Source organism: Leptomonas pyrrhocoris (assembly GCF_001293395.1).
Source record: "Leptomonas pyrrhocoris isolate H10 chromosome Unknown, whole genome shotgun sequence".
In the NCBI taxonomy this organism is placed as follows: Eukaryota; Euglenozoa; class Kinetoplastea; order Trypanosomatida; family Trypanosomatidae; genus Leptomonas; species Leptomonas pyrrhocoris.
The window spans coordinates 142,561-157,412 of NW_015438392.1; the positions used below are offsets into that span (position 1 = coordinate 142,561).

Sequence of the window (14,852 nt, forward strand, 5' to 3'; positions counted from 1 at the left end):
ACGAGGCAGGCCAGCAGACATGCATCCATACAGCAATGAAGCAACACGCTAACAGAAAGAAAAAGAAAAGGAAAAGGAATGCGCCGACTTGGCTGAATCGTGAAGACGATGCGGGTTCCTCCTCGCCTTTCCTCTTAACGCGCTGTCCGTCGATCCAGTTCCTTCTCCATCTGCAGCACAAAGTGTTCCAGCTGGCGCAGGTGCTCACACATGGTCAGCAGCTCATCCCCGACCTCCTTGTCCATCACCGTCGAGGGTTGCGCGACCGACTCCCGTGCCGCATCCACCCGCGTGCTGCTCTCCTTCGCGGACCCCGTAGCCGCCGTCGCAGCCGCCAACTCGCCCTCCCTCGGCACCGCCCCTCCGTTCTCCTGGATAAAGCGTGAGAAGAGGGAGACGTGGTTCGCCATCCCTGCCAGACCACCGACGACGCCCCAGTTCGCCCACAGTGAGGCGTCGCCGTGGCGGCTGCCTTTGCCAGCGGCCTTTCCCCGCACCGCCTGCGCGATTTGATCCTCCAGCGTCACGGCGGTGACCGCGGTCTCTTCGGCGCCGTCGGCGGTGTCGCACCGCCCCGCCTGCCGAACAAGTCGCAAGTTGTAGTCGACAAAGGAGAAGGGCACCGCGCCGTTCGCCGCCTGCCAACCCGTCGGCACCGCCTTTGCGGCCGTCGCTGCTGCCGCCGTCCTCCGCTTGTCAAAGAAGTGGAGGATGTTGTGCACCTCCACCCCGCCACCCAGCGCAAAGAGAATGTTGCCCAGACGACGCCAGCGCTGACGAGAGAAGGTCACCGCCCACACGACGAAGAGCAGCACGGCGAGCGTGACACACGGAAGCGCGACGACCAGCACACCGCTCCCGTGCTGCGCTGCTCGCATCTCAGTCGGAATATTCGACACGCCGTTCACCATCGTGGCGGAGTGCAGCAGCGGCAGCATCTGCAGCGACGCCGTAACGGTCAGGGAGAGCCACGAGATCACCTGTAGACTCTGCGGAAAAAAGTCGTAGAAGGGCTGCAGGTACACGAGAACGGTGCAGAAGGCGAGCACGGACCAGCCGATGACCAGCCCTGCCACGTTGCTGGACGGAATCAAGTTGCGCATCAACACGAGGGCCCATTTGTACAGCAGCGAGACGGCCTCCCACCAGAGGAAGTCCTCACTGAGCCCCAGTATCGCTACGCAGCACTCCCGCACGTACGCCACACCGCTTGCACGCGTCGTGGAACTGCGCGGCCCCCACAGCGAAAGCCACAGCAGTGCCAGAGGAAGCGCGGCACTGAACAGCGAACCGAGCACGAGGCCGGCCACTCGGTACGAGGCGAAGGTGTCGCTCTGGCAGTTCACCCGGCGGTCGGCGACCAGTGAGACGTACGACACAAGTCGCGAGGTAGTCACCGCCTCCGCTCCGTCCGTGTCCACAGCGGACATCGTTGTGTCATCGCAGCGCACCAAGGCGAAGCTGTACTCCACCACCGCGACGTAGAAGTAGTGGTACACGGTGAAGCCCAGCATGACGGCTTGCGCCTGGAAGCGCGGCCACAAAAAGGCCGTGGAGGCGCGCGTGGACTGCCGCTGTGGGGCGACCTGCTCCGTGGCGGGTAGCAGCTGTGGTTGGAGGAAGTCCAGCGGGGCCGCCGTGGGCTTGAAGGGCTCGTGTGCGCCAAAGAGACTAAACGGTGTGGGCGTGACGTCCCCGAAGCGCTGCAGCGCCGCCTTGACGGGGGTGTCCGGATCGCTTTCGTCGACGCGGTGCCCGTCCTCGTTGCTCTGGCCGTGCTCGTTTACCTCTTCCTTTGCGTTGCGGACGTGCCGGTGCGACGAAGGCATCGAGGGAGGAGGGGGAGAGTGCCCCGAGGAAGAAGAAGCGGAGCCGCGGCGGCGACTGGCTGGACCCTGGTCTTCCCCCTTGCCGCCCGCGGCGTCTGCGGTGTTGGCATCGTTTGATTCCCCGTTTCCGCCGAGCGCCTCTGCAGGAGTGCGCCGTGCTGCTGCTTCAGACGCCGAGAGCCCCTCGGTGGCGGCCGCCGTCGTTGACGTTGCCCCCAATCCGGTGGAGAAAGCGGTAGCACTCAGCACGGCGCTGTTCACCGCCTGGGCTTTTCCACCCCCACGCGCGACCAACGGAGCTGTGCGGGACGCGGAAGCGGAGGACGGGGCCGCCGTCGGTGGCGCTGCTGTTGCTGGTGCTGCGTCGGTGCCGTCTCGTCCAGGCGGAGGCCCGCCACACGACACGTGCGCCTCGTACTGCCGCAGGAAGCGCTGCAACTCCTCCTGCTCCGCCAGCAACGACTCCAGCGCCGACTCCCGCACGGCCGAGTTCGGCAGCTGACTCACCGCGGATATGGCGTATCGGTTGCTGTCGATCAGCGTGTAGGCCTCGCGTATGGTGCGTTGGTTGGGGTCAAGCGTGTCGGTAGTCACCGTCGAACCGAGGGCGCGCTCCTCGTCGAGGCCCAGCTCCGCCAACCGGTTGTGGTACGCCTCCTCAGACGTAAAGGGCGCCAGCAGTGACAAAAACCACCGTCTCTTGCGCAGCGCCTCGAAGTGGCGGGCGAAGCGAACGTCGCCGTACAGCAGCACGATGAAGAGGACGGCCAGAATAACCGCCACGGCGACGACCTCCACCGCGAACTTCTCGGTGGCGACGAGGCTGGTGAAGAGGCAGTTGAAGGGCGACAGCATCAACGCATCGCCGGTGGAGAGGAGCCGCGTGAAGACGACAAAGCGTCCTACGTAGTCCGGCAGCTCCGGCATCGGCAGCAAAACCAACCCGATCAGCTGTACGAAATCCAAAATGGCGCGTGCACCGTGCACGACGCTGAAGTGCGGCCCAAAAACCTGGAAGGTCAGAAACGTGAGAAAGAGAGGCACGAGAGGCACACAGACAATGAGGAGGACCACAAGCACAACGTTGGCGGCTGTCGAGAAGCACTTGGCGCACTGCGAGCCCGTCAGCCCGTAGCCGGCATCGCACACGCCGCACAGCACACCGGTGTAACCTGTCGCGCACCGCCCCGCGCGGCACACACGTGGCCGCGAGCAGCGGTAGATGTCGTAGGCGACCTCCCCGCCCTTCCAGTACCCGTCCGTCACGTTGAACACGTAGCTCCCGTTGCACGTGGCGTGATCTGGGCACGGCAGGCAGCTAGTCGTGTCGTAGCGACCGTACTCGTCGCCGTAGCAAGCGCCCGTCGTCATCACGTCTGACGACACGTTGCTGAAGTTTTCTGCCATGAACGTCATCTGGTAGGCGTTCCCAAACAAGCCCTCCGGGTACACAGAGGTGAAGTTGAAGTACCCGTTCTCGCTCACTGGCTGCGACACCTGCGAGGTCCACGCCACCCCGTCAAAGTACGCCACGGCCACCGAGCCCCGAGTCATGACTCGCAGCTCATTTTGATCGCCCACGATGTTCCCGGCGATGTCACGGAACACGATGACGGGCTGGCGGCTGGCGTTGGTGTGGTGGTTGTTCAGCAGCGGCGACGGCTGCACCGCGACTTCCATCGTGTGCGGGGCGCCCTCCTCCACCCAGTATGTCCAGTTAGCAGAAGCGAGTCCCGCAGAGGAGAAGGTCAGCTGCCCGACGCCGACGAGAGGGTACTGCAGCACGACCGTGAAGGATGTTGCACCGCTAAGTGTTTTGTTGCTGTACGCCAGCACGACGAGACTGCTGGCGGGGTCGATGTGGCGGGCGACTTCCTTGCGGGTGGAGACGAACCACGGCGCGCTGAGCTGCACCACCCGCTCGAACAAGACGTCCGTAGTGCGATTCCTGTCCAGCTCCCGCAGCGGGTGCCCCTCCGAATCCACCACGACAACGTCGATCGATGGTAGGCCCACGTAGGCGGCCGAGACGACGGTGAAAGGCGCCGCCGGGGCTAACACCGCCAGTCCAGCAGCCTCGCCGATAAACGTAAATCTCAACGGATCGGAGAGAACGTGCCCGTTCAAACTGACCGAAAAAGATCCGGTATTGCCCACTGTCGGGCCGTCGACTTCGGCGGGGAAGTCACAGAGGATCTGCTGCGAAGAAAGGTAATGGCCTCGTGACCGATAGTAACGTTCGCTGTCCACGTAAACGCACTCAAGCCCCGACGTGTTCACGAAGCCCTGGCCAAAAATGAAGATGGGCGCTTCAGAAAATACCGACGCGTAGGCCCCGGTCGTCCCCACGCCGTAAATCGCCGTCAGGAGAACGCTGGGGTACCGCTGCAGGGGGAGTCGGTTGTCCGTCGTGGCGGTGAAGATCGTGCCGGGCATCGACGCCTCCACCGACACCGGCGCGCACGTCTTCGCCTCCGGCCACTGCAGCGATGAGCACTGCATGACCGTCGAGTTCGCCGTTACCGCTGGTGCGCGATGCGCCTCAGAGACGCACTCGATCCCGTTCATCAAGAAGATCCCGGTCAGTGTGAGAGGCGTGAGCCCCGCGGCGACCACCAGGGAAGGGGCGATTGATGTCACACTGTAGCCGGTGAAGGGGTGCACGACGACACCGGTGCTACTGGCCTGGGAGAACAACAGAAGGCCGTTCGCCCACACGTAGGTCGTGAACACGTCGGCTTCACCGTCCAGCACGGCGGTGATGTCCTGCGCGTTGCGCAGCTCCAACTGCGACGGCGCCGCGGCGTTGTCCATCACCCAGACAAAGGTCGCGGCCTCGGCGTCCGTTTGCACCACAATCAGCAGCGTTGTGAAGCTGTCCACGTCGCTGCTGAACAAGGAAATCGCACGTGGCTCGCCACCGATAGCAACAGTGGAGAATGCACAGACTGACACCGCGATGTCTGCTCGGTCATTCGCCAAGCGGAGAGTTCCCGCAAGGACCCACGCTTCGCTGGACGACGATGCCGATGACCCGGTGGCATACATGTGGCTCCCCGACACGTTCACCTGCCACGCAACTCCCGTCTGCACAAAAGGGTCGCCGCTCGTCGCATTGCTGAAGGAAACCTCGACGAAGCCAGTCCCGCCATCGCCGCCACTGTGTGTGGCGTAGACGGACCATCGCCCACCTGTGGCACCCGCCACAAAAACCACCCCGCCAGTTTCGTCGATGTGCACCGACGTGGCCGTAAAGTCGGCCGGCAGCTGCAGGAGGCGGATATCAGAGAGATGTTTGTGCAGCACAACGAGCCCGCTGGACAGCAGCAGGGCCCACCCCCACTCCTCCGCAATCCGCGCGTCCACCACATCCACAACGCCAGCGCTCGAAGACAACGGCACCGGCGTCAAGGTGTAGTCTTCCACCATCATCAACACGCAATCATTGGTGCTCAGGCTTGCCGTGCAATGCAACACGGAGACGCCCATCAAATCGCCGCCGTCATGGGGAGACGAGGAAGCGTCGTCGCCTACTCGTGGACCTGCACCGAGCAACGCAACGGTCCCGTTCCGAAAGAGGGTGCTGCTGCGTATCACACGAGGGGTGATGTGTGGCGCTTGTGTGGGCAGAAACACCGCCCTCTCAATCCCGGTGCGGTTCATGACGCTGACCTCCCCGCAGAGGACGGCTGCTCCGCGAGACACGATCAGCTGTCCTGAGCCGCTCCACTGCAGCGTCAGCGGGCCGCGGTCGTCGAAAGAGGTGGTGGGAAACGAGAGGTACATGACGGCGTGCGGCAACGCCGTGAAGAGTGCGTTTGGCGTTGTGCAGTCGTCACCCATGTACGAGGCCAGGCAGTGGGTGCAGCTGTCGCCGTCCCAGTAGCCGCGACCGGGGTCGCGGAAGCAGTGACACGCACGCGTCTCACGGTCGCAGTTGCCGTGGCCGCCGCACGGGCACGATAAATCGCACAGGACCCCGTACCAGCCATCTTCGCACTTGCTGCAGGCACGAGACAAGGGAGTGAAGTGATCCGGGCAGTGACATGTTCCCTCAGCGGAGCACGCCAGACCGATGACGCCATATGCGTCGGCGCAGCTTTCCTCATTGCAGATGGCGTCACAATCTGTTCCATAGTAGTCAGCAGCGCACCTGCAGCTGGGAGCCACGGTGCTGTTCAGCTCACACAAGCCGTGGCCTGAGCACGAATTTAGCAGACAAGACTTCAGGCCGACGCACCGCTGCGCGACGGCGTTGTAGAGACACCTTTCCGGGCAGTTGCTCGCACCAAACGAAAGGCACGCATCGTCGGAGCAGCCCTCCAGAGTGATGCCAGGACACAACGTCGAGTTGACCTCTTGAGAGGAGGAGGAGGAGGAGGGACCGCCATTTGGGGGGTTGGTTTTGCTGCTAAGCGAGGAGGCAATCGCAGACGGGGTGAATTCGGAATGGAGCACAAGAAGCAAAAGGCAACAGCAAAACAGAGAAGCGCCGCATGCGTTTCGCCGAGACGGCTTCGTGCGCCGCATGGACGTCATCGAAAACACGTTTGCTACAAATCCAGTGGAAGTGTCTTAATAATAATATTTTTGCTCTGCACTTTCACTCGCCATCTACATGAAAAGAGTACATACATAAATAATGTGTTTCAGCAGTGAGCGATGATGTGCGTTTCGTAGCAGCCACAGCCACAAAACGACGCGAAGAGAAAGCCCCGAGTTCTTCTACGAGACGGGGGGGGGGGAGAAGCGGACGAAGCAGGAGAGAAAGAGAGCATACTTCTTGAAAAGCACTTGCTAGCGCCTTCGTAAAACCCAGGACAAGGTCGTCGAAGGGGAAGTGGGGAGACGGCGAGAATCATTTTTTCTTCTTCTGCGTGTGTTGTCCACGATTTTTCCCTTTCGTGCCACAGCAGCAACAACAACAAAATACTGCGAGTAACAGTTTTGATGTAGCCCGTCCGTCACAGAGCAAACGCTGACGGGAGCCGGTACAATCCAAGAAAGGCAAGTGCTCGTATAAATCTTCCTAACAATCGCTTCCTCTTACGCGGGTCGAGGGATGAGCGGGATGCTCTCACCGGGAGAGCCGTTGCCCGCGTGAACGTCGATGGTCTGCTGCACGTCGGCCAAATCACTCATCCTGCGGTGGTGCAGCATTCGCCACGCCAGCGCCGCCGCAGATGCAAGTGCGAGGACAAACAGCAGAATGTAAACGTGCGAGCGATGCAGCCAATGAGACGCCTCGTTTAGCCTCCCTGCAATTGCTTTCCCATTTTCATCCAACGGGGAGTAGACGAGATACGACGACATCATGCCGCGGTCCTCGTGGTGCAGGGCGTGGCAGTGGTACGCAACCTCGCCGGTGTACGTCGACGCCTGCCACCGGATCATCGTCACGCCGTCCAGGATCGGGATTGTGTCGCGGTAGTCGCCGCTGAGCACGCCGTACATCTCCATCGTCTGGTTCTCGTGCTGCCCGCCCACACGCGGCTCAAAGGAAAGGAACTGGAAGTGGTTGACGTGAAAGTGGAAGGGGTGAGGACGCTTGTCCGTCGGATCGCCAAACAAACGCGCTGTCACGACAGTATGCAAAGGTACCATGAAGCCGCGGAAGCCCTCCAGACGACTTCCGATCCGACCCTGGAAGCTTTCGACGTAACAGGACGACGAATTTGGCAGCGAGTGGCAATCCGTGCCTTGCCCCAAAACGTAGAACGGCTTTGGATCCGGAAGGCCCTCCTGCGAAAGCGTGATATCGCGCGAAAACTTCTTGCGGCCCTTCAAATGGAGATAATCCGGCGCGTACTTCGGCATCGTGACAGGGAAGGTCACGTCGACGGGGTCATCCTTCTTCGGCTCCTCCGACTTGATGTAGAAGACGATGTCGGAGTCCTTGTCGGTGTGGTGCACGGGAAACGTGCCTTCCTCGCGACACACAACCGCGAGCTCGCGACGGGTCGCAGTAGCGAAGTACTGCCAGTGATCCACCACCTCGCGAGTGCGGCGCAGCTGCACGCCGTCGATCGCTGTCACGTGGAAGTCGCACTGCTTCGGCAGCGAGATGTTCAGGAAGCACGACCCAGCAGCGAAGGCCATGCGCAGGAGCATCGGGCGATCGCGGTGCACCGTCACGGTGGGGCGGTGCTGGCCGTTCACAAGGAACAGGTCGGACGGCATGTCGTACGTATTGCCCTTGGGGTCCACGAACTGCGGGTTCGACGGCAGCAGCGAGCTCATCTCCGCGTCCATCGTGGCTAGCGGCAGCCCGTCGCACCGGTGCGAGGCGCCGAGGCGGTACAGGTGAACCATGAGCAGCTGCGAGTCCCACCCGCGGAAGGGGTGGACCGGGGAGGTCAGGAAGTCGCCCTCGCCCACGTCGATGCCGCCGAACAGGCCGCCCATAATCTGGTAGTACGTGGCGCCGTGCGAATGGGCGTGGTACCAGTGCAGGCCCGGTTCGTGGTCGCGCGGCACTGAGATCTTGTACACGTGCGACTCACCGGGGTGGTACACCGTGAAGGGGTCGTCCTTCTTGGGGTCGCTGTGCATGCCGTGGAAGTGCATGTTTGTGATGTTCGGCCCGTGGAACGCGTTCATGAGCATCGTCGCGTTCTCTGCCTCCTCCTTGCCGAGCCCATTCACGAGTGTTAGGACAATCTTGCCACCAGGGTTCACCCTCAGCGTCGGACCCGGCAGCAGCGGGCCGCTGTCGTCGGTTTCGTAAAAGCGCCCCGTGTACTCGAAGAACACCTCCTTGTCGTCCTCCCATTGCAGCGGGATGGACACGCGCCCACTGCGGACGGTGAGGGTAACTTTGGTGTTGTCCTTCTTGTTTGGAGAAATGATCGAAGGTGAGGTCAGCTCTGCACCCAAGCCGAGCGAAGAGGCGGCGACGAGGCAGGTGAGCAAGAGCGGTAAAAGCAGACGGAAACTGTGCGACATTTTGAAACACTGGCAAAGCCGGACTTCACAGTTTTGTGTTGAAAAGCAAGGCAACTTTTTTGATTGAGTGTATACACTGCTTGTGAGTGAAAAAAGATGAGATCGAGCGAAATAACAAAAAGATGGAGGAAAGAGTTGAGCGGTGACGAATGAAACTGAGATCTGATAAAGAATTTCATGGGAAAAAAATGCAGATGGCATGTCGTGAAGAAACAGTCAATAGCTCAACGTTGATATTTGTGCGCCGCTTCCGTTGGATAAGCACGAGGTAAAAGAGATCTGCTTCTTTACGACAAGGGTAACACACACCTTATGAACGGAAACCTCACGATACGTCTATACTTTGGCACGACGTGAGTCAACTGCGTACACCAAAGAGCTCATATTAGCGGAACACTTCAAACAAGCCACCACCGCCACGCGGCTGTCTTCCGACAGATAGTATTTACAGCCTACGCAACAGAATCGGAATTCTTTGGAAGATTAATGCTTTTTTTTTTTCACTAGAGTTCACAAAACCGCTAAACATTTCTTTACCAATTATAATTCCCTAAATATAGAAAAGAAGATCATGTGGAAGTACTGCGTGAGCCGAAAGCGATGAGCGACAAAAAAAGGAGGAGACAAGGAGAACCTGTTGCAGCTTTTTCTCGTTTCTACACTTTTTGATTTTCTTTTCACGTGCCTTCGCTTAAACAATCGCGCGCAGACGTTCCAACTGCTCCTTTGAGCAGCCCGTCCACTTCGGGTCTGTGATGTCGACATCGTTGTTATTGATCATCTGCTTGTACTTGATTTCGTTACGGCGCGCAATAGGATCGCGCCAGTAAGGGTAGCCGGCCCACCAGCCGTTCTTGCGCTCCGTCTCCTCGGAGCAGAAGCTGGCGTGCTTCCACAAGAATATCATGCTCAGCAGACCCACTGCGGCCATCATGTTGTACTCCTGCGTGAACAGCTTCATCTGCAGCACCGGGATGCGGTCGCACTTCCAGCGGGTGTAGACCATCTTTCCAATACCCCTGTCGTGAAAAAGCAAGTAGTTAACCTAGAAACTAAGATGGACTATCGATGTGTTCCAATAATACTAGGAAAGAAAAAGAGAGAAAAAGAGAGAACGCGATTAATATAAAAACGACTTGCAGGCTGTTTGCTAAAAGAAAGAAGGGCAAACTGCGTAGCAACCGACACAGAAGCAACGAGATGATCCCAACCCTTCACAGGAAAGAGCTGCTCAACACATTCGATAGTTCCGCTTTCGCAGCTGAAAAGCGAACAGCTGAAAGATTCGCTGAATAAAATAAATTTATGTCGACGTCGAATCACTGCTCTATCCCGAAAATACCTACACACTCCGTGTGATGATGCTCAATGTTCATACCTTTGAGAAGTAAAAAGAAAAAGAAACATACATCGTAATAAGATGCTATACCCCGAGTGAGATCCGCATAACTGGAAAAAAAAGGTAGTGTTCTTCTTTTGTACATTAACTTAACACAATGACCAAGCGTGAGACTCGTCAAAAACATTTCGCCTCCTGTTTCATCCTTTAGTCCGCCCACGCCATGCCATCTACTGGCACTTCGGAGCAGATCTGCAGCGCACTCGTCGGAGCCCACACACCACGCTTAAAGGCGCCCGTTTGAGCCATCTCAAGACTGGGATAATGCATAGAAGCCGCATCGTCTAGTGGACGGTTTTTCTTGTCAAACTTTCCCTCATAGTACGCTCCTCCTGGGAGAATCCACTGGCCCTGTGTGAAGTTGCCCTGCACCCACTCGCCACGGTACTCACTTCCATTCACAAAGTGATATGTTCCGTATCCGTCTTTGCTGCCATTTTTCCAGTTGCCGGAATAAATGTCACCGTTGAGGTAGTAGAACACGCCTTGGCCGTGGCGTTTGTTTTCAAGAAACTCGCCTTTGTAGATGGTCGCATCTTTGTTTTTCATAATTCCCCTCCCGGTCCGCTTCCCGCGAACGTAGTCGCCACGGTAGCAAGGATGAGTGCCGTACATCAAAATGCCTTCCACGATGTTCCGGCCAAGCTGCAATTTCTCAGCTATCTCGTCGATAGCATCTTTGGCATCAACGCCTGCCTTTCCAAGCAGCTCCACCTCTTTGAGCACCACACGGTCTGCTTCGCTGCGTCCCTTGCTCACAAAGGTGTATTGACCGCTTCCGTGCTTTTTGCCTTCGAAAAATTCTCCCTCGTACGTGTCGCCAATGGCATAAATGGCTTTGCCGCTACCGGAGCGCTGCTGGAACTCGTCGCGCGGACCTGCGTAGATGCCCAAGGTGCACACCGACTTCACAAAGTTGCGATCGAAAATAGCGCCACTTTCTTCGGCGCGCTGACAAAAATCGTCCGTCCACGCATCCACATCCGTCTCCGGCTCCTCTGCAGGTGTCAGGAAAGCGGACGCATACGCCTTCCACACATGTTGTTCGGCTTTCTTGAACCCGGTAGTCTCATCGATCTCTTCGATATTCACCTTCCGCGCCTTTTGGTCACCGGATGTCGACATTGCTATGAAAAAGAGGTTCTGGGCTTCACAATACAGAAAAACTTCAATATATATGCCAAGACCTGAAACACGGGAAGAGCGGCGAATCAGAAAGCGGAGAAATATGTTTATTTAATTAACGATGGAAGTTTCATTTTGGGAGAGAAACAAAAGCAGTAGCATCACAGGACAAAACGAGTGAAGGTGCATTCGTTTTTTACTTTCGCGTGTAGTTGATTCTATCCCTCTCTCCGACACACACATTCAGTTGCTTTACCTGACGCATGTATTCGTGAACAACACGAATAGCTGCTTGCGACACTAGAGAAACACAGAAAAAAAGTTGCAGCCCACGAAGGAGCTAAATACCTAATGACTTGCTCTTTAGACACTTTCGAGAGTCCAAGACCGCAACACCGATTAGCGTTTTCTCGCCGTTCCTTCGTGAACGCCATCGTTGACTACGTTGAATATTGAAACTGAAAGTGTTTTAACTAGTCCGAAAAAGTATGCAGTCCAACATAATTTGCTACAGAGTTTTAGATTACACTTGAATTTACCTCAAAACAGTTATTTTAACAACAGGAACACACAACAACAAACAAATTCGTCTCACCACGCTTCCTTTTATCTTAATTAAGTGCTTGATAGACTTTAATAATAATAAAAGAATGCCATTTGACCTCGTATTCTCATCGTCGTAGCAACAACAAAAAAAACCTTACCCGACACAAATTTAATCAGCGTCCTCATCATCATCATCGTCACCGTCGGAGCCTTTGTCATTCTTATCGGTGTCCCCGTGCGGTTGGGGAGGTATCACTACCTTCAGCTGACCTCCACGTTTCGTGATCTCCGCCTTCATAGCTTCGATTGCCTCTTTCATGCGTTGAATTCCTTCCTCCTTCATGTCGGTACGCGCGCGAATGCCATACTTTGGAGCGCCAATAATGTTGACAGTTAGACTGATCTGCGGCTCTTTTCCTTCGCCGAATTCGCGACCGAGAATGAGGGTGTCACGGATTGCCTCGACGCCGTCGCACGCAAAGCACGTAATTTCAATTTCAGAGAACAGAGTGAGAACCTTCATGCGCATCGCGTTTTTAAGTGCCAACATAAGAGTATCAACGACGCGCTTCTCAATGTTGAGAGGGCCAAGAATGCGGTCAACATCCTGGGTCTGGTTCAGCTCAGACAGCCACGACCAGGCGTGTTTGCCCTGTTCACGCTGGTAGAGCGGATACGCGATCGTCTCCATGGCCGTCATGCCGTTGATGTCGCACTCGTCTGCCACGTGACAGATGATGGAGCGGACCTCGCTGCCCTGACGGAAATGCGCTTCGCAAGCTTTCGCCTCGTTCGGCGTCACGAGCTTCTTGGAAAGATCGATGTAGCCCTTGTCCTTGTCGATACGAATAACTTGAGCGGCTTCCGTGCGACCCACCTTAATCAGCTTACCCATGGAACGCACACGGCGCCTAGTCACCTCCGTATACGGAATGACACCTTCGCGCTTACCGTACTCCAGCAGCTGCACCACAGCAGATGTATCGTTCACCTGCGTGATCTTAACCCAGACGACATCGCCGATCTTCGGCATCGTCTCCACGTAGAAAGGGATATCCTTGCCGTCCCAAGATGTGATTCCGAGGCACGCACCAACAAACTTCTGCTGACGCTTGTTGAGGTCGCGCATCCATTCCGGGCGGTCGTTGATGTTACCCTTCGTCTCATCACCCACAGCCTGAGCAGAAAGAATTGTCGCCTTCTCGAGAAGCACCAGAAGGTGATCCATGACCTTGCTGTCGATGGGTACGGTGAAGGGCTCCGCTACAAGGAGTTTGCGCCGAGCCAAGTTTTGGTTGAGGCGAAAGTACTCCTTCGGAACAGCATAGAAGACATTGTCGGTCGTCTGGCAGCAGCACTTGGTCTTGTAGTCCACGGTGTCCGGACTATCCGTCACACTGTACGAGGTCATGTTTTCGTGTTATGCAGTAATAATTCTATGTGTATGCGCAAAATCCGTTAAGTGGTGAATTATTTGTGCTCATGTGAAGGAATAAATAGAGAGCCAAGAGAGGAAAGTTAGAGAGGAAAGTCACAGTGAATAAACTAGCAGTGACACGAGGATCTAGTAAACGTAATTTACGAACGCGGAAAGGCTCTTGCGCACCTCATCAAGTCAAATAATTAATCTACGACTGAAATGCGAGCAAAGAGCAGAAAAAAAAGAAATAGAAGACACTGCGCACTGCTGCTATGTGTAAAACTGCAAAACAACACCTGTGAACACAATTAACTTTATTAATGAGTATTGGAACAGAAACTGAGAGGAAGTTACCATCAACACACTCCAAAAAGCAGCACTTTGAGACAAAGGAGAAGAAAGACGCTGAAATTCATACGGCATCAACAAGCCATTTCAGTCTCATCTCCAACGAAACCGCACAGTTCTTCTTCATTTCAACGAGTACCTTTAATCACAGAAGTTTTCATTTCTACGACACACAAGACTTGCTGTAGCAAACGAGATCGAATACGTTTTATCTTTCAATAATTGCCCTGAAAGCACTCAGAAAAGGCATTTTACGTAATTCAGTTGGTACCCAAGTCAACGCTCATCACGTGATCAACAACTTCCAAAGGAGCAGAAAGGAAGTGACCATATCAGCCGAAGTTGATCATATGAAAGGCTGAAAGCAGCAGGGAGCCCTAGGTTTCTGCTAATGACAACAAAGTCTGCGTTGACGTTGAGACACTTTCATGACATTGTGAAGAGAGCAGGCTTGAAAGCTTTTAGTGGTACTGACAAGAAAAGGAGAACGATCAACATACAGCCCACCAGCAATTATCTTATTGATAACTCGGGCACAAATGCGGTGATGAATCCCACGTGTTTCTTTAACGCTTTTATATTATTCTGCTTTCATACAATTCCATAATGAAAGAAACGAACTTTCACCAAAAGCACAGCAATATAGCATGCCTTTGTAAACATGGATAATGCGATAAACTCATTTTGAGGGAAAAACAGGCTGTGAGGGGGGGGGGGAAGTGGGGTGTTCCCAACGTGCCTCATGGCAGGGTCGGTTGCAGATATAACGGCGGAGCTCAACGCCACACAATTATTTCCCCTCTACGAAGCAACGAAGTGCCGATGAACCACCTCATCTCGCGCAAGAGCTCCTTCGTCGAGGTGATTGCACCGGCGCCGTGGAAGAGGCAGAGGGCGTGGCCGTGGTGGCGTGTGGCGGGCTCTTCGGGTGCCGGACGCGACGCTGTCTACCGACGCGGCACCACTCGACCGTGGCGAGGGGCCAAAGAACGTGTGGCAGCTGCCCACCAAGAAGAAGCAACTGCAGCAGCCACGGCGGCTTCCTGCTGAACGGCGGAGTGTCGCAGCGCCGCGTGCTCAACAGTCGGCACACCGCGCCAGCTCTAACGTGATGAGCCCACCGCTTCCTCAACGCTCGCACGGCAACAGGCAGAGGAGACGAGCAGGGGCGAAGAAGGGGTACGAAAGGGAGCTGACTCTTGCCGGGAGTTTCTTGCGGGACGGGCGGACGCCACCACAA

At 56.3% G+C, this 14,852-nt stretch overlaps 5 protein-coding genes across 8 annotated transcripts; all 5 read right to left on the minus strand.

The window, feature by feature from the left end:
* Positions 1–134: 134 nt before the first annotated feature.
* Positions 135–6,368, minus strand: ABB37_09889 (putative transmembrane protein; the record flags this gene model as incomplete). The annotated part of the gene is made up of 1 exon (XM_015809556.1): positions 135–6,368. One exon carries the CDS (start codon positions 6,366–6,368, stop codon positions 135–137), a length of 6,234 nt encoding a protein of 2,077 aa, XP_015651888.1.
* Positions 6,369–6,875: 507 nt separating this feature from the next.
* On the minus strand, positions 6,876–8,854 carry ABB37_09890 (hypothetical protein; the record flags this gene model as incomplete). The annotated part of the gene is made up of 1 exon (XM_015809557.1): positions 6,876–8,854. Exon 1 carries the CDS (start codon positions 8,772–8,774, stop codon positions 6,876–6,878), a length of 1,899 nt encoding a protein of 632 aa, XP_015651889.1. The 5' UTR covers positions 8,775–8,854.
* A 611-nt stretch (positions 8,855–9,465) lies between these two features.
* ABB37_09891 (putative mitochondrial hypothetical protein) lies at positions 9,466–9,859 on the minus strand (the record flags this gene model as incomplete). 2 transcript variants are annotated; one of them, XM_015809559.1, is made up of 1 exon in its annotated part: positions 9,466–9,859. In XM_015809559.1, exon 1 carries the CDS (start codon positions 9,778–9,780, stop codon positions 9,466–9,468), a length of 315 nt encoding a protein of 104 aa, XP_015651891.1. In that variant the 5' UTR covers positions 9,781–9,859. The 2 variants fall into 2 exon arrangements, with proteins under 2 accessions (XP_015651891.1, XP_015651890.1); XM_015809558.1 differs by having other exon boundaries at positions 9,466–9,837.
* A 461-nt stretch (positions 9,860–10,320) lies between these two features.
* On the minus strand, positions 10,321–11,361 carry ABB37_09892 (hypothetical protein; the record flags this gene model as incomplete). The annotated part of the gene is made up of 1 exon (XM_015809560.1): positions 10,321–11,361. The coding sequence occupies exon 1, from the start codon at positions 11,296–11,298 to the stop codon at positions 10,321–10,323; it is 978 nt and encodes a 325-aa protein (XP_015651892.1). The 5' UTR covers positions 11,299–11,361.
* A 652-nt stretch (positions 11,362–12,013) lies between these two features.
* Positions 12,014–13,324, minus strand: ABB37_09893 (putative elongation initiation factor 2 alpha subunit; the record flags this gene model as incomplete). 3 transcript variants are annotated; one of them, XM_015809563.1, is made up of 1 exon in its annotated part: positions 12,014–13,324. In XM_015809563.1, the coding sequence occupies exon 1, from the start codon at positions 13,253–13,255 to the stop codon at positions 12,014–12,016; it is 1,242 nt and encodes a 413-aa protein (XP_015651895.1). In that variant the 5' UTR covers positions 13,256–13,324. The 3 variants fall into 3 exon arrangements, with proteins under 3 accessions (XP_015651895.1, XP_015651894.1, XP_015651893.1); XM_015809562.1 differs by having other exon boundaries at positions 12,014–13,300; XM_015809561.1 differs by having other exon boundaries at positions 12,014–13,281.
* Between the last annotated feature and the right edge of the window lie 1,528 nt (positions 13,325–14,852).